At 43.1% G+C, this 22,305-nt stretch overlaps 2 protein-coding genes across 2 annotated transcripts; one reads left to right on the top strand and one right to left on the bottom strand.

The window, feature by feature from the left end:
• Positions 1-2,215: 2,215 nt before the first annotated feature.
• On the bottom strand, positions 2,216-6,450 carry LOC117383479 (zinc finger protein OZF-like). The gene is made up of 4 exons (XM_033980663.2): positions 6,389-6,450; positions 5,544-5,610; positions 3,689-4,868; positions 2,216-2,361 (listed from the first exon to the last, which is right to left on the bottom strand). Exons 1-4 carry the CDS (start codon positions 6,448-6,450, stop codon positions 2,216-2,218), a joined length of 1,455 nt encoding a protein of 484 aa, XP_033836554.2.
• Positions 6,451-11,947: 5,497 nt separating this feature from the next.
• LOC129456918 (zinc finger and SCAN domain-containing protein 22-like) lies at positions 11,948-17,759 on the top strand. Its single transcript, XM_055227958.1, has 3 exons — positions 11,948-12,281; positions 13,690-14,100; positions 15,764-17,759. Exons 1-3 carry the CDS (start codon positions 12,057-12,059, stop codon positions 16,910-16,912), a joined length of 1,785 nt encoding a protein of 594 aa, XP_055083933.1. The 5' UTR covers positions 11,948-12,056; the 3' UTR covers positions 16,913-17,759.
• Positions 17,760-22,305: the final 4,546 nt, after the last annotated feature.

The raw sequence follows: 22,305 nt of genomic DNA, 5'->3' as shown, positions 1-22,305 counted from the left end.
AACCAGTTCACCTTTACACAATGTCTCACAGCTCAGTCAGAGGTGGAGCTACAGTCAGCACAGCCCCATGGACTAGACCAGGATCAGGGGCGGGGCTAGTGACTGGGGCACATTCAGCACAGCAGGGGCATCACTGGGATGGGGAAGAGTGTTGTGTAGAACCATAGTGGCGTTCAGCAGCTTCACTCTTCTTCTGATGTTACAAGTTGACTTGGCTCCTCAGTTGGAATCCCCTTCTGTCCAGATCGTCTTGAAGTTTTGCTCTTCATTTTTGCTTTTGCACTTGTCTTAAAAGGAGGAATCAGGAGTGTTGGAACTGTATCTGCATCTTGGTGTTATAGCAGCATGGTGGCACACACATGACATTTTGTGGCCAAAAAGACTGAAAAAGGCCAATCTAGTCATTGAAACATGGGAATTTAGATTTTGTGAGATGAATGAAAAATGGTAAAGGATCAGAACTAAGACCGTTCTAATTAAGCATTTTACATTTTCCAAAATGCATTGTCCATTTACTAGTCTTTATAGATGAAGATTTGTTTGAATCCAGCGGTGGTGATCCAGGACAGAAACCAATGTCCATCCATGATCTTCTTTGAAAGGTCCATGTATGAGGAAAGAAAACAAAAGACAAAATGTGTTCTGGATGTCCACTCCTGGATCCCACTCTTCTGACACTATTATTGTTATAGAAAATACATAATTCTAGATGAAAAGCAATCCATTTGCAAAGCCTGTTGAGTTTTGAAATACAAAAAAGGTTTATTCTTTGTTACAGGAGATATGGACAGGCCAGACTGGTAGCCTTCCGCCGTCCCAAGTCTCTCTGAGTCTCTCTCCTAGAGCATCTCTCCCCCTGGTCACCAGTTTCCCCTCGAGCATCTGAGCTCTGAGTATTTATACCAGAAAGACAAAGCTACAAACATTTCAAAGCAGAGTGACTTTTGTTTCACACCGATGAGACAATGAACTTTGACCTGAGGATAGGTAAGACAACAAAGACTTTCCTGGAGGATGGGACAGAGCCTTCACACATGTTAATGTCTTGTCTGGGTCTCATCATTTACGCAAAGACATCCATCCATTTTCTTCCACTTTATCTGGGGCCGGGTCACAGAGGCAGCAGTTTCAGCAGGAAGGCCCAGACTTCCCTCTTCACACACACTTCCTCCAGCTCAGGCACCACCTTTTTCTGGTTGAGAATCATGGCCTTGGATTTGGAGGAGCTGATTTACATCCCAGCCGCTTCACACTCGGCTGCAAACTGCCCCAGTGCTGCAGGTCCTGCTTTGATAAAGCCATCAGGACAACATTGTCCTGTGTTTCTCAAACCAGACCTCTCCGGCCCCTGAACCGGACCCCCTCCGGCCCCTGGCTGAGCCTAGAAATTCTGTCCATAAAAACAATGAACAGAACCCGTGACAAAGGGCAGCCCTGGCGGAGTCCAACATGCACTGGAAATAGGTCTGACTTACTGCCGGCAATGCAAACACAGCTCCTGCTCCGGTCATACAAGGACCGGACAGCCCTTAGCAAAGGGTCCTGGACCTTGTACTCATGGAACAGCACCTGAAGAACATCACAGGGGACATGGTCGAATGATACGAAGGCACATGTGGACTGGCTGGGCAAACTCCCTCAAGCACTTAATGGAGAATATGGAGCTGGTCCAGCGTTCCACGACCGGGAATCCGAGGTTCAATTATCAGTTGAATTCTCCTGTGACTAGCACAGAAGTCCAATAACAAAACAGCACTCTGGTTTAGATCAGGGAGGCTGTTCTTCCCCCTGTCCAGGTGTCACTGTCATTACCCACGTAGGCATTGAAGTCCTCCAGCAGACAACAGAGTCACTAGTCAGTGTACTGTCTAGTACCCCTCCCAGGGACTCCAAGAAGGCCGGGTACTCTGCACTGCTGTTCGGCCCGTAGGCCGACAAACAGTGAGAGACCTGTGACCTCCAACACAATGCAGAGTCCAGCCCCTCTGGAGGAGTTGGGCTCCAGAGACCAAGCTGTGTGTGGAGGTGAGGCACACTATATTTAGCCGGTAATGTTGTAACGCTCAACCTCCCACACAAGCTCAGGCTCCTCCCCCCCAGTGAGGTGACATTTCATGTTCCCAGAGATAGTCTCCATGCCCGGAGATCCAGTTGTTGACGTCCCCGCGTTCGACCGCTGCCCAGATCTCCATGCACCAGCCTTTCATGGATCCTCTCACAAGCGGTGGGTCCACAGAGGACGACCCCACACCGCTCCTTTGGGCTGAGCCCGACTGTGCCCCGTGGAGAAAGGCACCAGGCACTCATTGGCGAGCACCCACTCCAGGCCTGGCTTCAGGATGGTGCCCCCGTAACGCCAGTCTGGGCGATGTATCTAGCCTTGATCTTTGCTCATCATGAATGCCTCTGAATGTAAGGCTTGATTAGCCAATAGTCCTTTCTGTTCCATTGTAGAAATCCATTTGTGATAAAGTGCGTGGCTGTGACGACAGCTGCAGGCTACTGCTTTTTAGGCCTTTATTGAAATCACAGTTATTTTAAAGGGCTCATATTAGGCTATTTTCTGATCTGTTCTAATGCAGTTTCCTCATCACAAACAGACATGAAGTTGTTTTTGTTTCATTCACACATATTTAACACACAAACTCTGCAGGCTTAGGTGGAGTTCTTCTCTCAAACAGAAAACACTCCACCTTGTGATGTCACTTAGTGGTAATACAGGAAGTGCTCCACTGATTTACCAAATTTAGGAGTTATACAGCTATTGTTTTAGCCTTATTTAAACATCATTTCTCTGTGCACCAGGAGAAATGGTAGACTTTCTGTGGCAATCTCAATTGAACAAAAGGGTAAAACAAAAATATTTTTTGGAAATTGACAATTTATGTTTTTTTCTAGGGTGTCATTGATAGAAAAGCAGTTCAAATGAGGCTAAAATAGCTGTTGACCTTAAAACTACCACTAAATGACATCACAAGGTGGAACAGACAAATCTGAGTTTTGGGGCTGGACACAGAGTAATGCAGACAGGATTTTATCACATGTGTCTCTGTGCTCCTTCCATTATTAAATAAATAAACTCATTAGATCATCGTTGGTGCTCAAATTTGACTTTAATAAAAACAAGACTATTTTTATTGTGACAAGATTTTCATTCAAAATGAAGTATCAGACTCCAACACAAAGTTCTTGTTATCTCATGAACACAAGCAAAAGACAAAATTAAATCTGTCAACTGAACAAATTGTTGTTGGAGTGAAGATGTTTGGCTGCTCATCCAAGCCTATTCTTCAGTTCTGTTCAGATTGCTGGTGGACATTGCCTTAAGTCTGTCTAAAGGGAGGGGCTAACTACACTGACACTGTAAACAGCTATTGTCTCCAGTTTCAGCTGAAACTCTCTATTTAACCCTGCTATTCTTCTCTGCTTGGGTCTGAGGATGGAGTAATAGATGGGGGGATAGATGATGTCTAAAGCCCCCATTCCTGTTTAAGGATTGTCTTTCTGAGGAAACAACAATTTGTCCATTTGACAGATTTAAACTTCGTCTTCTGCTATGGATCAGATCTGGACAACTGAAGAATTACAAAGACCTTATGAACACGACCAATAAGCCTTCAGTCACTTTCTGTTGTGTGCGTTTTCATGTGTTTCTTCAAATACTGTCTAAGTTTAAACCCTTTCTTACAAATGGAACAACTGTAAGGTCTCTCAGCAGTGTGTATTTTCTTATGTTGCTCTAGACTACCCTTTATGGCAAAAGTCCTCTCACAGGTTGAACAGCTGTAAGGTCTTTCTCCTGTGTGTGTTCTCAGATGTTGAACAAGAGAACACTTTTCAGAAAATGTCTTCTCACATGTTGAACAGCTGAATGGTCTCTCTCCTGTGTGTACACTCATATGTGTATCAAGATGCCTCTTCATGGTAAATGTTTTCTCACATGTTGAACAGCTGTAAGGTTTATCTCCTGTGTGTATTTTTTTATGTTTATCTAGATTACCCTTTATGGCAAATGTCTTCTCACAGGTTGAACAGTTGTAAGGTTTTTCTCCTGTGTGTGTTCTCAGATGTTGAACAAGAGCATTCTTATCACAAAATGTCTTCTCACAGATTGAACAGCTGAATGGTTTATTGCCTGTGTGTGTCTTTTCATGGTAATCTAGACAGTTTTTATAGGTAAAGGTTTTCTGACATATTGAACAGCTGAATGGTTTCTCTCCTGTGTGTATCTTCACATGGGTATCTAGAATGGATTTTTGGGTAAATGTTTTCTTACAGGTTAAACAGCTGTAAGGTCGTTCACCGGTGTGCATCTTTACATGGTGTTCTAGACTGACTTTTTGAATAAATGTTTTCTCACATATTAAACAGCTAAATGGTCTCTCTCCTGTGTGAATTCTAATGTGTCTTTGTAAATTCTGCTTTGTTCCAAACCTCTTCTTACACACAGAGCACTGGTGTTTCTTCTTGTCAGCTCCTTGGGCTGTTCCTGACATGTCTCCATAGTTCACAGTGACACTGGTCTCTGGTGCAGACTTGTATTTGGGGGACAGACCTGAGTTTGGTGCATCCAGATCAGAGCCAGAAGCAGTGCTTCTGACTCTGATCTGGACTTGGTTGCAGTGGTCTCCATCAGCCTCTGTCTCCATCTGTGCAGCTGAACAGCTGAATGGAGCTCTCCAGTCTTCATTATTGTCAGTGTCAGAGGAGTGCTCCATGTGTCCCTCAGTCTCTGAGTGTAAATGTGGCTCTGTGCTGAGGTCCTCTCCCTGTGTTTCCTCTCTGTGCTCAGTTTGTCCATGATGAAGCAGTGAGGACTCTTCTGTCTTCACATGGACAGCACTGGACTCTGGGACGCCCATTGGGAGCTGGGGTGAGGAACAAACACACAAATATTAACATTCATATTTTTACTGTAAACAATAATCAGAATATTTCTTGATTTCAATCAGAAATGTGCTAAATGTGAAATATTGTTCTACATTTATTAATTTCAAGATGAGAACAAATGCACAGCCTCCAGATGAAGGGATTTCCTGGTAACAAACTTTTATAGACACACCTGCATCTGTTTTAATGTTTTAGTTGGATGTACAGATCTTAGCCAAAGAAAAGTAATCATTTGAGAGAGAAGTTAAAGAGGCCATTTTTGTTAGGAAAGACAATGTACTTTCGAGCAGAAATGGGGCCTTAGACATCATCTATCTATTTATAAATCCATCCTCAGACCTAAAGCTAAACAAGGAAAACAATGGGGTAGCTAGTATGCTAATAGGTGTGAGAGGACCAATTAGGGGCCTGCATCATACTTAGAATAATCACACTTATACACATATTTTAATTCTGTGGATCCAAACATCAAGTTCACACAGAAAGAGGCCAAGGAGAAAAAAAAACAGCCTTCGTAGATTGTGCAGTAAGTGTAGGAGAGGACCGGGGAATCTCGGCTCCTCTCGGCTTGTCCGGGGGACTCCCAGACTTCTCCCACCCCAGACATGTCAGCTCATCCGATGGGACCCCAAGATGTTCCCAGGCCAGCTGACAACATCGTCTCCAAACAGCAGAGACGAGATCCTGTGGTTCTTGAACCGGGCCCCCTCCAGCCCCTGGCTGTACATAGAAACAACATAACTACCATGAAGAGAACTGGTGACAAAGGGCAGCTCTGGCGGAGTCCAACATGCACTGGGAACCAGCCTGATTTACTTCTGGCAAAGCGAACACAGCTCCTGCTTTGGTCATACAAGAACCAGACACCACAAGGGACACGTTCAAATGCCTTCTCCAGATCCACAACACACATGTAGACTCGTTGGGTAAACTCCAATGAACCTTCGAGGACCCAATCGAGAGTATAGAGCTGTTCCAGTGTTCCGCAACCGGGATGAAAACCGCACTGTCCCACCTGAATCCAAGGTTCAACTACCAATCGGGTTCTTGTCGTCAGTACCCTGGAATAGGCCATTTCCGGGAAAGCTCAGGAGTGTCATTCCCCCGTAATGGGAACACACCCTTCGTTCCTCCTTCTTAAACAGAGGGACCAGCCTCACAACATCCAGAAACTTAAGGTACTCTCATCCACCCCTGGAGCCTTGCCACTGAGGTGTTTGTCATTCACCTCAATGACTTCAGCCAGGGTGATTGATCAGTCTGCCTCTGGGTCCCTGGTCTCTGCTTCCTCCTTGGAAGACATGACAGTGGAATTGTGGAGATCCTCAAAGTATTCCTTCCACGGTCTGACAAAATCCCCAGTCGAAGTCAGCAGCTCTCCACCCGCACTGTAAACAGTGTTGGTGAAGCACTGTTTCCCCCTCCTGAGGCGACAAATGGTTTGTCAGAATCTCTTTGAGGCCGTCCAATAGTCCTCCTCCCAACCCCAACTTTTTGCCTTTGCGACCGCATGAACCACAGCATGCCTCCATATCTGGAGTTTCGGTTGCTGAGGCCCATGCCGTCGACTGCCACCTAGATCCTTCTGCACCTCACGGATCTTCCCGCAGGTGGTGGGTCCATGGGAGGACAGCCCCAACCCACTCCTTTGGGGTGAGTCTGGCCGTAGAGCACTCACTCCAGGCCTGGCTCAAGGGTGGGGCCCCGGTAACACCAGTCCGGGCAACATGGATATGTAAAATGGGCCTTCAATAAATCTAAGAGATTTAAGAAAAAACAAAACAAAACAGAGAATCTGAGCCTAGACAGAATGGTGTAATCATTCTTTACAAAACTGGTGTGTCTGAAAAGCTTCAAAGAATTTTCAGACAGCGTGAAATTCCGGTCTATTTCAAACCTACAAACACTTTAAGACAGAAACTGGTTCATCCAAAGAACAAAACCCTGAGCCATAAACAAAGTAATGTGTCTACTCCATTCAGTGCAGGGAAGAGTGCAGTGAGCGTTACACTGGAGAAACTTAACAGCTACTCCATAAGAGGATGTACTAACACCGTCAAGAGAGCAGCTCAGAACCACAATCTTCTATACATCTCTATCTTCAAGACACTGACCACTCCTTTGAACATAGTGAGGTACAGATCTTATCCAAAGAAAAGAAATGGTTTGAGAGGGGAGTTGAAGGACGTAAACGTCATTGCTCATAATATTAAAGATTAGACTAAAAGGAGGTATAGGACTTTCACGCAACACTGCATAAAACACACTCCATTCTTGCCCTATCGCATAGAAAAGAACGTACTGTGACAATAGATAGATTGTGTAGCATGTCCTCTCAGGTCAAGCTGTTGCAAATAATGCTGCGCCAGCGGGGCGCCTGGAGGGTAAAGGAGTGCCAGAAGGAAGAAGAAGAAGATGTCCATGCCCAGCTACTGAATATTCATGATTTATGTTTAAATGTGGCGTTCAGGGTCAGGCACTCAGATCAAAACGGGACTGCCCCTGAGATCTCCATGCAGGTAGTAGGGACAGCACCACGCCTGACTTGTATTAGATTGGATGTATAGGGAACAATAAAACTCGAGTGATTCTACTCTCTGGTCTCCAGTGATTCTTCTGATCGGATAAAAGGAACATGCTTACAGAGTTAAAGAAGCAATGTTTGAAAGGAAAGACAATCCTTCCTTGAACAAAAGAAAACAATTGGACTAGCCAGGATGCTAAGAGGAGTGAAATCACTCATTAGGGGCCTGGATAACTATGCTAAGTAGGACTCAGGCACAGTGCACACTTAGTGTAGCTCAATAGACCTAGCCTACAAACAGAAATTGTAAACGATAGGTGTTTTTAGTTTCAAGCTAGTTAGCTCCTCCCTTCAAATAGATATAACACAGTGTCCAGCAGGAATATGACCAGAACTGAAGAAGCGGCTTCATGAGCAACTAAACGTGTATATGTCCATTTGACAAATTTTATTTATTTATTTATTTTTATTATGAATCATATCTGGACGACTGAAGGATTACACAGACATCCTTCCCACGCATAGCAGTAATAGTAGTAGTAGTAGCAGTAGTAATAGTGTTTCGAGGAGTAGGACTACTGCTCGTGTGTGAATGGCCACATCCTCGATGGTAAGATGAGCCCCTGATGGAGCACTGAAATGAGCGTATCAGCACTGGGAGCTTCTTGTGGTCCTCCACATTCAAGTCTGTAGCTGAGTGAGCTCAACTCGGAGCTACGGGAGACGGACGACTCGAGTCTCTTTACACAGACTGAGGTACGTGCAAATATTCTGCAGCTGCGCACACAGCTGTAGAAAATGTTGTATTATTAACCAGCTCTACGTGATCCTGGTGTTTTTATTTTGCCATTTTGCCTTAAGTCAGCATATCAAGACATTAATAACAGAACAATCAGGTGCTCTGTTCTCCTGAGGTCACTCATGTTAGCAACAGGTTCATTGATATAAAGTATCCACATTTAGCAATGTGGTTTACTATTAAACCTGTATTTCAATGTACTAATGCTAAAGTTAATGGCATTAATGTTAATGAACAACAGAAACACACACACACAGTATAAACACTGTAAACACGCACCTCACGATCTGAAAATAGGTCAAATTGGACCTTTGTGAAAGCTAGATTCATGAAATAAAGCCTTGAGACTTTCCATTTCAGATTCATGTTGCTCTTTGACGCTTACACCACAAATGAACATCTTTAAACAGCCTCGTTGCTACAGCTCGCCCTCTGCCAAACCAACGGTGCGGGCGTGAAGGGCCGAGTGCCTTCACCAACCTCGCTCTCCATTGGCTTTTTCGTTGCTATGATACTTGTGGATATTTGTGACCTTAAAACCCTCAAACACAAGTTTCCTTTATGTTCCATGAGCTCTCTTTGTTATTCAAATTATAGACAGAAAATAAATGGACACCAGTCGTTCCCAAAGTGTGCCGAGCCGTGGCCCCTACCCCCCTCCCGGACAGTTACTCAAGATAAGTATTCTGAAAAGACCTACGTATTTTCAGTCCGTGTATTTAGTGACTTCCAACACTGTGGATAAAGCTCACCTGTGCTGGGAGCGTGTCTTCCTCCTGTTTGACGCTCTGCTCCTCTGGCTCCTCTTTAATCCGTGGAGTCTGTGGAGTGTCCTGGTTCCTCTGGTTCTCCTCTTTGGAGCGACACAGTTCCTCCTCATACTCCGCTATCGTTCTTTCAAACAGCGCAAAGATCTCTTCAGCAGCCGCAGTCAGCCGCTCATTCACCAAAGCTCTCAGCGTTTGGCCTTTGGACATTTTAACAAAGTGTTTTTAGCTTTAGCTCCGAGCTAACCGCACACGGGGCTCTGTCTGCTTCCTGCTTTTTGTGCAGCAGAGTAGACACGGTTAGTGCACTGCTGCCCCCACTGGTCAGGCTGTTACACTCTTAAAATACTCACTGAGCTCGTGCACACACGTGACTAGGTGTATTCGTTACGTACGGCGGTGTAGAACTGCCAGATCTGTACTAAAATAAAATCCTTAGTATCTCGTTTTAACATGATTTTACTGTAACACATTTAATATTCACTCTGAAAATCTTTGTTTATGATAAAGTTGATTACTGCCCTCTAGTGGAGGCTTTTGGGTTTTGTTTTCTGCTGCATGTGGACATTTTAAACATGGTCAGCGCAAAGACAAAATACATCCCCGTTTTCAGCTTTGAAAGTTCAACTTTCTTTTATGTTGTATTATTTTTATTTTATTTTTGTATTATTATTATTATTATTTTGCCTAATACTTAGGGTATTATAATTTTAATGAATATTTTGATACATTTAAAACATTATCTACTGCAAGCTCCTGTTATTAGCTCTGTCCTGTTTTAAACTAGGTAATGTGTGCAGACTTTTATTTGTTGGTACAATATATATTTTTGCATCTCCTGTACAGTTTGTTAATGCACATTTCTGTGTGTTTTGATTCACAATTTTACAAAGAGACAAGTGTGGAGAAAAACATCAGTAAAGACAAGTCTTCTGTTTATGGTGGTGTGGACTCTCTTTTTTGTTCCCTATCTGTCCAGCCCTGGTAGTGACACCATAGTGAGGACAGAACAGTGATATTATGAAATCACACGTTACTATGTTGAAATGACGTGATGATAAAAACGTGATGGGAGGGAGCACTGAAATGACCGTGTCAGTGCGGTGGGCTGTGGTCCTCCACATCCAAACTCGAGGCTGAGTGAACTCGACTCGGAGCTAGATTTGAATGTGCCAAACCGACATGACCTTTCTCTTCTCCAGCGTTGGGACGCACCTTGTGTGTCTGCAGCCGTGTGCACTGCATTTATTACCCTTGACTTTCCACTGTATCTCTGTCCAGCCCAGGGGTCAGCAACCTTTCACAACCACTTTCCACGTAAAATGAAACACTGGGAGCCGCAAATACTTTTTGACATCTAAAATTAAGATAACACTGTGTATAATAATAATAATAATAATAATAATAATAATAATAATAATAATAATAATAATAATAATAATAATAATAATAATAATAATGGAATGGAATAATGTAGGTTTTATTTATATCACCAAACTGCATCAGTGGGAGCCCTGCACTGATTATGTGATTATGTCTACTCTGCTCCGCAGTTTCTTTCAAAAAACTCTAAAGGCATATCATTTAATCCCAGGTGCTTATTCTCCATGTGCCAGAGCAGTTTTGAAGGTTTCATTGCCTCATTTGCTTTTCCCGAATATCACGCAGAGTGGACTCCTCACCTGTAGAGACAAACCCAGATTTTAAGTAGGCATTGTTTGTTAAATTGATCTTCCTTTTTCTTGGAGGTCGTAGTCTCCTCTTCTGGCTCCTCAGTTGTCCTTTTCCCCTTTGTTAAAAGCTCTCCAAAGGCTTTTTTTTGGCTCATTTTCACTCGCTTGTGGCTCTACTTTTGGGCGACGTGTCTGATTTGTTACGTCATCGCAGAGACAAGAGCAGATAATATACTTGCTACTACATCAAATAGATTTCTGTGGCGATTTCCAGCAGGATTTTCATGACAGACGAGCTTATAAGTGTGTCATTAGGGCCGGGTGAAAGTTGCTCCTGACCCTTATGCGCACAGCGTCTGAAAATCAGGGCTCTTTACGCAGGACTGTGAGCTGTGTCTGTGTCTGTGTGTGTGTCTGTGTCTGTGAGACGTGAGCGGTGTTTGTTTTGAACATTGTTCCGCGAGTGTGACGCTTATTTTGAGCAACGAAAAATAAGAAAATATAATTTTATTTTAAGATCATAATAATCTTCCAATTTAAACTACAACAAAAAAGAGCTAACACAAATAAAATACACTTCAATTAAATAATCTTTCTCTCTCTTTTTTTCTCTCTTCACTGACATCACAAAACCACCTGACTCTCTCCCAGCTCATCTTTATTCATCTGACTTTTGCAATACACTGGCTTCATTCTTCACCACAAAAATCCAACTTATCCACCAACAGTTAACAGAACAAAATAGAGAGTCCACACCACCATAAACAGAAGACTTGTCTTTACTGATGTTTTTCTCCACACTTGTCTCTTGGTAAAATTGTGAATCAGAACACACAGAAATGTGCATTAACAAAGAGTACAGGAGATGCAAAAATATATATATTGTACCAGATAATGTTTTAAATGTATCAAAATATTCATTAAAATTATAATACCCTAAGTATTAGGCAAAATAATAATAATAAAAACAACAACAACAACAAAACAAAAAACAATAATACAACATAAAACAAAGTTGATTTTTCAAGGCTGAAAACGGGGATGTATTTTGTCTGTGACTGAGCTGACCATGTTTAAAATGTCCACATGCGGCAGAAAACAAAACCAAAAAGCGTCCACTAGATGGCAGTAATTCACTTTAACATAAACAAAGATTTTCAGAGTGAACATTAAATGTGTTAAATAAAATCATCAGTATCTCTTTTTAACATGATTGTACTGTAAGTACAGACTTGACAGTTCTACACCGCCGTACTTAACAAATACATTTTCGGAGTGTAACAGCCTGACCAGTGGGGGCAGCAGTGCACTAACCGTGTCTACTCTGCTGCACAAAAAGCAGGAAGCAGACAGAGCCCCGTGTGCGGTTAGCTCGGAGCTAAAGCTAAAAACACTTTGTTAAAATGTCCAAAGGCCAAACGCTGAGAGCTTTGGTGAATGAGCGGCTGACTGCGGCTGCTGAAGAGATCTTTGCGCTGTTTGAAAGAACGATAGCGGAGTATGAGGAGGAACTGTGTCGCTCCAAAGAGGAGAACCAGAGGAACCAGGACACTCCACAGACTCCACGGATTAAAGAGGAGCCAGAGGAGAAGAGCGTCAAACAGGAGGAAGACACGCTCCCAGCACAGGTGAGCTTTATCCACAGTGTTGGAAGTCACTAAATACACGGACTGAAAATACGTAGGTCTTTTCAGAATACTTATTTTGAGTAACTGTCCGGGAGGGGCTGGTGTACATGTATTTTCTGTCTATAATTTGAATAACAAAGAGAGCCCATGGAACATAAAGGAAACTTATGTTTGAGGGTTTTAAGTAGAGATGTTACACTCGAGCCTCTCAGCTCTGTTGTGGCTTTATGCTTTTTCTAGTCTTTAACGTGGGTTATATATATATAAGTAATAGACGACTGAGACAAGGCCGCCGTGCAGGTCCATTGCTTCACTTTTTAATAACCAATCCAACTTCTACAGACAACTGTTACACAACAGCACCACCTATTGGCTGGCGGCGGATATAGCGCTGAGCACAATATACCACAAGCTCGACCCTATGAAGCGGAAGTGTTGCATTGTTTCGATACGCGCTTCACGTCGCCAAAAATCACGTGACCAGTCAAACTGAAGCCCCATTACGTCAGAAGTGTCAGAAATGCGTGTCGAGCTACGGTTTCAAGCTGCTTCGCGGGAATTTTGATGGGAGTGGCTTGTAATTGTGTCGGAGCTTTAAAAGAGTCTGAATCCCCCCAAAGAATTGTCTGTCCGGGGCCGGGTCGTGGGGGCAGCAGTCTAAGCAGGGACTCCCAGACTTCCCTCACCCTAGACATGTCCTCCAGCTTCTCCGGTGGGACCCCAAGGCGTTCCCAGGCCAGCCGAGAGACATAGTCCCTCCAGCGTGTCCTGGGTCTTCCCCGGGGCCTCCTTCCGGTGGGACATGCCCAGAACACCTCCCTAGGGAGGCGTCCAGGAGGCATCCTGAGCAGATGCCCGAGCCACCTCAGCTGGTTCCTCTCAACGTGTAGGAGCAGCAGCTCTACTCTGAGCTCCTCCCGTGTGACTGAGCTTCTCACCCTATCCCTAAGGGAGCGTCCAGCCACCCTGCGGAGGAAACTCATATCGGCCGCTTGTATCCGCGATCTTGTCCTTTCGGTCATTACCCAGAGCTCATGACCATAGGTGAGGGTAGGAACGTAGATTGACCGGTAAATCGAGAGCTTCGCCTTCCGGCTCAGCTCCTTCTTTACCACAACAGATACATATATATAATTACTCTGACCATGAGCATTATTTAATACACAGAATATGTGTTAAGGGCCAGTTGGTGACTTGATGTCCTCTGGTCACGGCGATCCTTCGTCTGGAGCCTGTGCATTTGTTCTCACCTTGAGCTTGTTAGAAATATTGTTATACATTTATCAAACCTCAACCAAGATAATGACAAACATTTAGCACATTTCTGATTGAATTAAATAAATATTCTGATCTTTGTTTTGAGTCAAAATATGAATATTAATATTTGTGTGTTTGTTCCCCACCCCAGCTCCTAGTGAGTGTCCCAGAGTGCAGTGTTGTCTGTGTGAAGACAGAAGAGTCCTCACTGCTTCATCATAGACAAACTGAGCACAGAGAGGAAACACAGGGAGAGAACAATGATGACGACTGGAGAACTCCATTCAGCTGTTCAGCTGCACAGATGCAGACAGAGGCTGATGGAGACCACTGCAACCAAGTCCAGAAAGGCCAAACGCTGAGAGCTTTGGTGAATGAGCGGCTGACTGCAGCTGCTGAAGAGATCTTTGCGCTGTTTGAAAGAACGATAGCAGAGTATGAGGAGGAACTGTGTCGCTCCAAAGAGGAGAACCAGAGGAACCAGGACACTCAGACTCCACGGATTAAAGAGGAGCCAGAGGAGCTCAGCATCAAACAGGAGGAAGACACGCTCCCAGCACAGGTGAGCTTTATCCACAGTGTTGTCTAGGATGAAGTTAAGTGAAACAGACCACATAAGGTTGGAGGCCACAGCTTCTGTTTCAATATTTAATTTTATATAATTATTTATCAGGACTACATACAGTTAGATGAAGCAAGAAACAGACACTTGTACCACCAGACTGGAACAGTGAGGATGCACCATAATATCAGCTATCGATAAGTATTGACCGATAATGGCAATTATGACATCACACGATAATTCAAATAATGAACATTTTCACCAATAATTAGAAGCCCAAAATACACAAATTCAGACACTTTTCCCCAGAGGTTTTCTTCCTCAGAGCACTCACTCTGACTCCGGCTCTGCCTCCTGCTTCAGCCACAAAGATGGAGCAGAGTAGACGGTGTGTCTGGGTTCATGATTAGCCTGTATGCTAGCTGGTGCGCCCAACATAATGAAAGTTACCATTAGTTTGTGATGGATTCAAGATATATATTCAAGTTATGTTTATTAATCTCACTGTGCATCTTAAAGGTAATGTAATGTAGTTTGTAGCTGATGTCTTTCTCCTTCTTCAGGATAATGATGTTGCTACATCATTGAAGCAGTCTCTAGTTGAGATCCTGTCTTCTGTCACTTCGCAACTTCATTACTAATATTATCCTCCCTGACCTCTGGAACTGTCCCCTCATCACTCCAAACTGCATCCGTCACACTCACACAATCGCTCACACTTCTCTGTCCTGGTTCACTTCATATCTCTTTGATCACAGTCAATTCATTCAACATAAACCACACTGATTTCACTTTTTTCCTGTCTCTACTGGTGTGCTCCAGGCCTCTGTCCTCGGGCCCCTTCTCTCTTGTTTTAATTTTCTATAAGCTCAACATTCACTTTCGCTGTTACGCAGATGACACCCAGCTCTACCTCTCCACTAAACCTTCATCACTTCCACCTCACCCTCTGTCTATAGGAAAACAACTCCTGGTTCTCCTCAAATTTCCTCAAACTGAACCGCTCCAAACCCAAAGTTCTCCTTGGAGGCACTTCCTCTTTTGCCAAATCTAACAGTTTGTCTACCATCAGTGACTCCTGTCCTTCCTTCCCCTCAGGTCAAGAGTCTGTGTGTCATCGTCCACAGTCCCCTTTAATAATCTCACTCACTCTGCCGACTTTCACCTCCATATTATCTCTCGTCTCCGCCCTTCTCTCACTCCTCACACTGCTCCTATTTTTGTCCACAGTCTTGTCACCTCCAGGATTGACTATAGTAACTCTCTCCTCTTTGGTGTCCCTCACAATTCCCTCCTGAAACTGCAGCTTCTTCAAACGTTCGGATCATCACCAGGAGACCACCATTCACAAATCACCTCCATCCTCCAACTTCACTGGCTTCACATAAAACAAAGAAATTCTTCAAAATTCTCCTCAGCTCAGGCAGAGCCTTCACCCACTTTGCTCCACTCCCTCCAACCTGATCTCCCCACATTGATTCTTCGTCTCTTCAAGTCACAACTCAAAACCTTTTCACTCGGCACATAACCACAATTTTTCACCTGTTTCTGTTTTTAACCCTTTCTGTACAGTGTTTTGAAAGGCACTTATAAATAAAATGTAATATTATTATTTTCAGGAGAGTCAAAATTTGAGTATGAATATTTGTTTGTTTGTTCCCAGCTCCCAGTCGGCGTCCCAGAGTCCAGTGCTGTCTGTGTGAAGACAGAAGAGTCCTCACTGTTTCAGCATAGACAAACTGAGCACAGAGAAGAAACACAGGGAGAGGACATCAGCACAGAGCCACATTTACACTCAGAGACTGAGGGACACACGGAGCACTCCTCTGACACTGACAATGATGAAGACTGGAGAGCTCCAATCAACTGTTCAGCTGCACAGATGGAGACAGAGGCTGATGGAGACCACTGCAACCAAGTCCAGATCAGAGCTAGAAGCACCGCTGCACCAAACTCAGGTCTATCCCCCAAATACAAGTCTGCACCAGAGACCAGTGCCTCTGTGAACTATGGAGACGTGTCAGGAACAGCCCAAGGAGCTGAGGACAAAAAATATGAATGCCCTATGTGTCAAAAGAGGTTTGACACTATGCAGAAATTACAAAGACACATTAGAATTCACTCAGGAGAGAGACCTTACAGCTGTTTAACTTGTAAGAAAACATTCACCAAAAAGAGTCATCTAGATAGACATTTAAAAGTACATACAGGAGAGAGACCTTACAGCTGTTTAACCTGTAAGAAAACATTTACCCAAAAATCCAGTCTAGATTACCATGTAATGTTACACACAGGAGATAAACCATTCAGCTGTTCAACATGTGAGAAAACATTTATTCGAAAGGGTCTTCTAGATCAACATGTAAACATACACACAGGAGAGAAACCATACAGCTGTCCAACCTGCGAGAAAACATTTACCCATAAGTCTTTTCTAGGTGCACATTTGAGAATACACACAGGTGTACGACCTTACAGCTGTTCGTCATGTGAGAAGACATTTGCCACAAAGGCTACGCTAGAGAAACATGTGAGAACACACACAGGAGATAAACCTTTCAGCTGTTCAACATGCGAGAAGACATTTTCTCAAAGGGCTCATCTACGTGAACATGTAAAGATACACACTGGTGAACGACCTCATGGCTGTTCAGAGTGTGGGAAGACATTTGCCTTAAAGTCTAATCTATATAAACATGAGAGAACACACACTGATGAAAGACCTTACAGCTGTTGCATTTGTAATAAAGACTTTAAACATAGACAGCATTTGAAGAAACACATGAGAACTCACAGAACAGAAAGTGACTGAAGGCTTAAGCCTTGGGGCCGCCTTTGCATGGAGCAATCGTGAAGGGGGGACAGGGACATCTGCAGCCAGGGACCGTTTTCGTTACAAACAGCCCAAGTCGCTTTTGGGGCGTGACACAGGTCTAGCAAGCCACACCAAGACGTAGGCTTTAAAAAGACCAGTGTTACAGGAGCATCAACACAGATCAACAGTGGCACAACAGTGAGCTCACAGGGGGCGGGACTGGACACGTCTCCATGCAGTCAATGGAAAAAAAGGACGATAAACGATCATCATTAAGACTCCAAAAACAGATATAAACTAATAGTCTCTCGCCAGACACTGTCTTGATCTTGTGACAAACCACCGTAATTCCAGTGATGTGACTTCTATGTTGAGCCGATATGCTTTACAAAACAGACCCGTCCAGCTGTTTTCTGTTTATCAAAGCCCGCCACTCCCGTCAAAATAAAAAAAATAATAATAATGCAACTAGCTCTAACAAACCCCAGTGCATGAAATAAAGAGGAGTTAAAACGCGGTGTAGAGGAGCAGATACATTAAATAAACACAAAAAACTGACAATAAACTGGAATGAGTTTAGTGTTTATGCTAGCTTTAATCTCTTCTCATAGCACCACAAACTTGGAATACTAAATGTCTTTTTGTGATTCGCTGAGATCAGCCTTATGAGAGTATAATTCAGGTACCATTTAAGAGTTAACATCTGTAATGTTGAGGTGACGTCAGTTCTCGTGGCAGTGCTGTACAAATAAACTTGCCTTGCCTTATATTCTTCTTTATTGATATAAAAAAATGTAACAATTATTTCTGTTTCTTCCATTTTTTTAATAAAATGTTTTTGAGTAAAAAAAAAGTCAACTGCTGATGTTTTATTTAACAAAACATTCAACAGTCACAAATTGAAAATAATTATGAAAATAATTATGTACAACAGGTGTTCCCCAAGGATCCATTCTGGGGCCGTTGCTGTTCAGTTCATCAATGACCTACCGTCTATTTGCAAGGATGTGGAGGTCTTGATGTACGCTGACGACACGGTTTTCTTTACTTCTTTCAGATGCAAACTCTGTAGCAGCCAAACTTTCTAAGGTTATGAAAAAGGCAATGGAGTGGTTTCACGAGATGAACCTTTCACTGAATACAGAAAAAACGGTCACAATGTACTTCTCTAACAAACAAAATCACTGTGTTCTTCCAAATATTTTTGTGGACAGATACATGCTCAAAAATGTTGAGGAAGTCAAGTATTTGGGCATCATCTTGGACCCCAGACTAACCTTTAAGAAGCATGTTAAGAAGGTCTGTAAGGTTTTGAAATATAATGTCACAAACTTATGTTATATTAGGAACTCGTTGTTATTGGAAGCAGCAAAATCTTACTTCAATGCAATGATAATCTCTTACATCCTGTACTGCAAGTCGTCCTGGTCTCAAGCCAAAGCGACCTATATTCCAATAAGATCTTTGCACAATCAGGCACTCAAAAGTCTTGATAAAAAGTCCCGGCGATACCACCACTGCAATATATTAGACAAATACAAAATGTTAAGCTTTGACAATTTGATCAGATACTCTGATATCCGCCTGGTGCATAAAATCCTTCATGACGCTCCCCCCCCCCCCCCCCCTGAAAATGTGCTCAACTTACTAACAGAGCACTAAGGTCTGTCTCAAGGGGTGACTGCAATGTTCCCAAAAGAAAGTCTGCTTTTTCCCAATCAGCCTTTTCCTACAAAGCCATTAAAGAATGGAACGGGCTTCCAGACAACTTAAAGAACATGGCAGATTTTAACAGCTTCTCACGGGCCGTCAAAGATCGGCTCTTAGAGCACCAGTCTTGTGTGCACTAATAATACCAGACGGGTATTTGCCCATCAGCTGATTCCCTTATGGGCATTTGATGGCCCCCAGACTATCAGATTATGATTGTTATTACACTGCCGTATTCCACACCAGTTGGACATATAGCTACCGGGTGCTACCCTCGTGGGTACATCCAGTAGCTATTGCATTGTTTTTCTGATGCACTGTAAACATACTGGCACTTTACTTACCTCTTGCACTCTAAATAATACTGACCCCTTGCACTTTAAGTAACTGCTGCAATTTTACTTTTATTTTACTATTTTATTGTTGCTGTATTATTTGTTTTATTAGTCCGTACTGAACACTGAATAATTTGTACTTGAATTCTTGCACCGATTTGTATTGTATTGTTTTAGTTTATTTTGTTTTTATATTGTACGTGTTAATTGTTGTTTCAATTGTTGTTTAATTGTTGTGTTAATTGTTGTTTTAGGACTACAAATGGAAAGTAGCATTATGCTAAATCTGGTGCAGCCATCTTTTTAATGTAACTGCACATTGTCCTTTAAATAAATAAATAAAAATTAAAATAATAATAATAATAATTTCACGTGCAAAGTCTCAGATGTCCAGAAGGGGGAGCCCTGATACAACCAACACACGCACATACAGTTAACATGTAATTCTAAGATTAAAATCTAATCCAAGGCAGTTTTTTTTTTTTTTAGCTTTGTGTCTCCCAAAACGATCCCTTAGCCTGGGCCACTGTGTTCTTATCTGGAAGCATCATGGCTGCTGTAGATAAATGACAAACATGAGGAGCTTCCCCAAAAAAGTGATCAGACAAATGCAGAGGTGTGGTCTAAAGTTTGAGGCGGATCGACTATGGTGAGTATTTTAGGAGTGGAACAGCCTGACCAGTGGGGGCAGCAGTGCTGAAGAGATCTTTGCGCTGTTTGAAAGAACGATAGCAGAGTATGAGAAGGAACTGTGTCGCTCCAAAGAGGAGAACCAGAGGAACCAGGACACTCCACAGACTCCACGGATTAAAGAGGAGCCAGAGGAGCAGAGCGTCAAACAGGAGGAAGACACGCTCCCAGCACAGGTGAGCTTTATCCACATGATTGTCTAGGACACATGTGTCAAACTCAAGGCCCGGGGGCCAAATGTGGCCCGCCATGTCATTTTATGTGACCTGTGACAAGGCAAATTTAAATGTATGACTGTCTTAAAGTGTCATTTTATCAGGAGTTATGCATTTACACAGACATGTTTTTTATATCTTTGGAAATTTGAGACGAACCATTTTGCTGATGTGGCCCTCAGTGAAATTGAGTTTGACACCCCTGGTCTAGGATGAAGTTAGGTGAAATGGACCACATAAGGACACAGCTTCTGTTTCAGTATTTCATTTCATGTATTTATTTATCAGGACCCTGTACATTTAGATGAAGCATGAAACAAACACTTGTACCACCAGATTGGAACAGTTCACTTACATCTCTATTATTTGATTTGATTTTTATTTTTTTATTGTACATGGGTGAAAAGTGTTGAGTCAAATATCTTCTTAATGTCTTGATTAACTGATAGGCCTACTTATGAGACAGTTTTGGCCCACACAGTTGATGTATTTTATTTATTTTTATGACTGAACAGTGAACACAAGAAGCTGAAACATCTTCACACGGGTATTTTAGCCCATGTCATCTGTAGATTGTTTCTGCCTCTATGTTTTATTTGTGGAATTCTGAGACATAAACTGTAAGAGGTGGAGCCATGTGGTGCAGCGTCTGCAGTGATGCGGTCGCTGTATCGCTCCGTTGTGGTAAAGAAGGAGCTGAGCCGGAAGGCGAAGCTCTCGATTTACCGGTCAATCTACGTTCCTGCCCTCACCTATGGTCATGAGCTTTGGGTAATGACCGAAAGGACAAGATCGCGGATACAAGCGGCTGAAATGGGCTTCCTCCGCAGAGTGGCCGGGCGCACCCTTAGGGATAGGGTGAGGAGCTCGGTCACACGGGAGGAGCTCGGAGTAGAGCCGCTGCTCCTACACGTTGAGAGGAACCAGCTGAGGTGGCTCGGGCATCTGCTCAGGATGCCTCCTGGACTCCTCCCTAGGGAGGTGTTCTGGGCATGTCCCACCGGGAGTAGGCCCCGGGGAAGACCCAGGACACGCTGGAGGGACTATGTCTCTCGGCTGGCCTGGGAACACCTTGGGGTCCCACCGGAGGAGCTGGAGGACGTGTCCGGGGTGAGGGAAGTCTGGGAGTCCCTGCTTAGACTGCTGCCCCCGCGACCCGGCCCCGGATAAGCGGAAGAAAATGGATGGATGGATGGATTCTGAGACATAAACTGTAAGAGGTGGAGCCATGTAACTATTACTCTGCACTTGAGAGTTATGATTCTGAAGTGTCCTCTTGTGTAACTACATCTTTTGGCTTATCTATCCAATTCTGTATTTTATAACAAAGAACTGAGAGGAACTGCAACACATTAAAATGCATCAGAAATAAGGAAATAGCTGTCTAGAATTTAAACATTTCTCTTGGGGACGACCCCCAGACCCCCCTTTATTACATGTGTTTATGCTGTTATCTTGTGGCTATTGCTCTTGTGAGCCTCCCGAATTTTCAGTCTTTTTACAACTGGTTAAGATGATGACAGCGTTGTCTTAATTTTTGTCAAATATGTATACTTGGTACAGAAGTGGCAAGGGCCTCAAAGGCTGATTCTGCTTAGGGCCCCCTGAAGGCTAGGGCCGACCCTGGTAAAACGGACCATGTAAGATTGGAGGTTGTAAGAATGTTCATTTCTGGTGTAAGGTCAAAGATGACCAAGAGTCTGAAACATAAAGTCAGAAGGGTTTAGTGAGTTTTGCAGGTAAAGTGAACAATGAAGCAACGGACTCTCTGGAAATGACAGGTCCTGAAGTGTGGATGTTTACAGTTTTTATAGTGTCTCTCTCTCTCTCTATGTGTGTGTGTGTGTGTGCCTGTGTGTGTGGTCAGCATATCGTTATCTTCGTGAGCTCCCACGCAACAGTCGGGCTGCAAGAACTTACAGCTCTGTCCTTGACTCTGAGCATCAATATCTCCTGTGTGTGCATTTCACTGGTGTTCACGTGTTATTAACTTTAGCATTAGTACATCGACATTACATTAGAGTCTATTTTTAAGTCTATTTTTTTAAATTATTTAAAGCTATTTATCTATTATCTTGTTTTATTACATGTACCATTTTCCTTCTGTTCTTTATCTGTGCGGTGCAATACTGGAATTTCCCCACTGTGGGACTAATAAAGGCAGATCTTATCTTACATTCAAGTTTAAAGTAGACCGCACTGCTAAATTTAGATACTTTACACTTCCCCTTTTTCACACCAGGCCACATGGTGTGAAACAACCAGTGAAACGAAAAGCAATATGAAACAACCATGAAATAATAATAAATATAAAACTAAAGTTATAACATAAAGCCCTAAACCATCTAAATATGAAACCAAAATAAAAATAAAATGCTAAAGATAAAAGCTAAAGCTACAAATGCATGAGTAGACTAAGCAAACTACTCATACATGACCT

Source organism: Periophthalmus magnuspinnatus, chromosome 16, assembly GCF_009829125.3.
Source record: "Periophthalmus magnuspinnatus isolate fPerMag1 chromosome 16, fPerMag1.2.pri, whole genome shotgun sequence".
Lineage (NCBI taxonomy): Eukaryota > Metazoa > Chordata > Actinopteri > Gobiiformes > Gobiidae > Periophthalmus > Periophthalmus magnuspinnatus.
Note: the sequence above shows the minus strand (reverse complement) of the source record. Positions and strands in the feature narration are given on the sequence as shown.

What these genes read in the sequence shown, in the direction of transcription:
- LOC117383479 (XM_033980663.2), bottom strand. Translation starts at nt 6,450, where the DNA reads ATGGGCCTCAGCAACCGAAACTCCAGATATGGAGGCATGCTGTGGTTC. An exon ending in TGGTTCATGCGGTCGCAAAG is followed by an intron (nt 5,611 to 6,388) that starts GCAAAAAGTTGG and finishes TTCTATGTACAG; the next exon opens with CCAGGGGCTGGAGGGGGCCC. An exon ending in ACCTTACAGTTGTTCCATTT is followed by an intron (nt 2,362 to 3,688) that starts GTAAGAAAGGGT and finishes TACATCGCCCAG; the next exon opens with ACTGGCGTTACGGGGGCACC.
- LOC129456918 (XM_055227958.1), top strand. Translation starts at nt 12,057, where the DNA reads ATGTCCAAAGGCCAAACGCTGAGAGCTTTGGTGAATGAGCGGCTGACT. An exon ending in AAGACACGCTCCCAGCACAG is followed by an intron (nt 12,282 to 13,689) that starts GTGAGCTTTATC and finishes TCCCCACCCCAG; the next exon opens with CTCCTAGTGAGTGTCCCAGA. An exon ending in AAGACACGCTCCCAGCACAG is followed by an intron (nt 14,101 to 15,763) that starts GTGAGCTTTATC and finishes GTTTGTTCCCAG; the next exon opens with CTCCCAGTCGGCGTCCCAGA.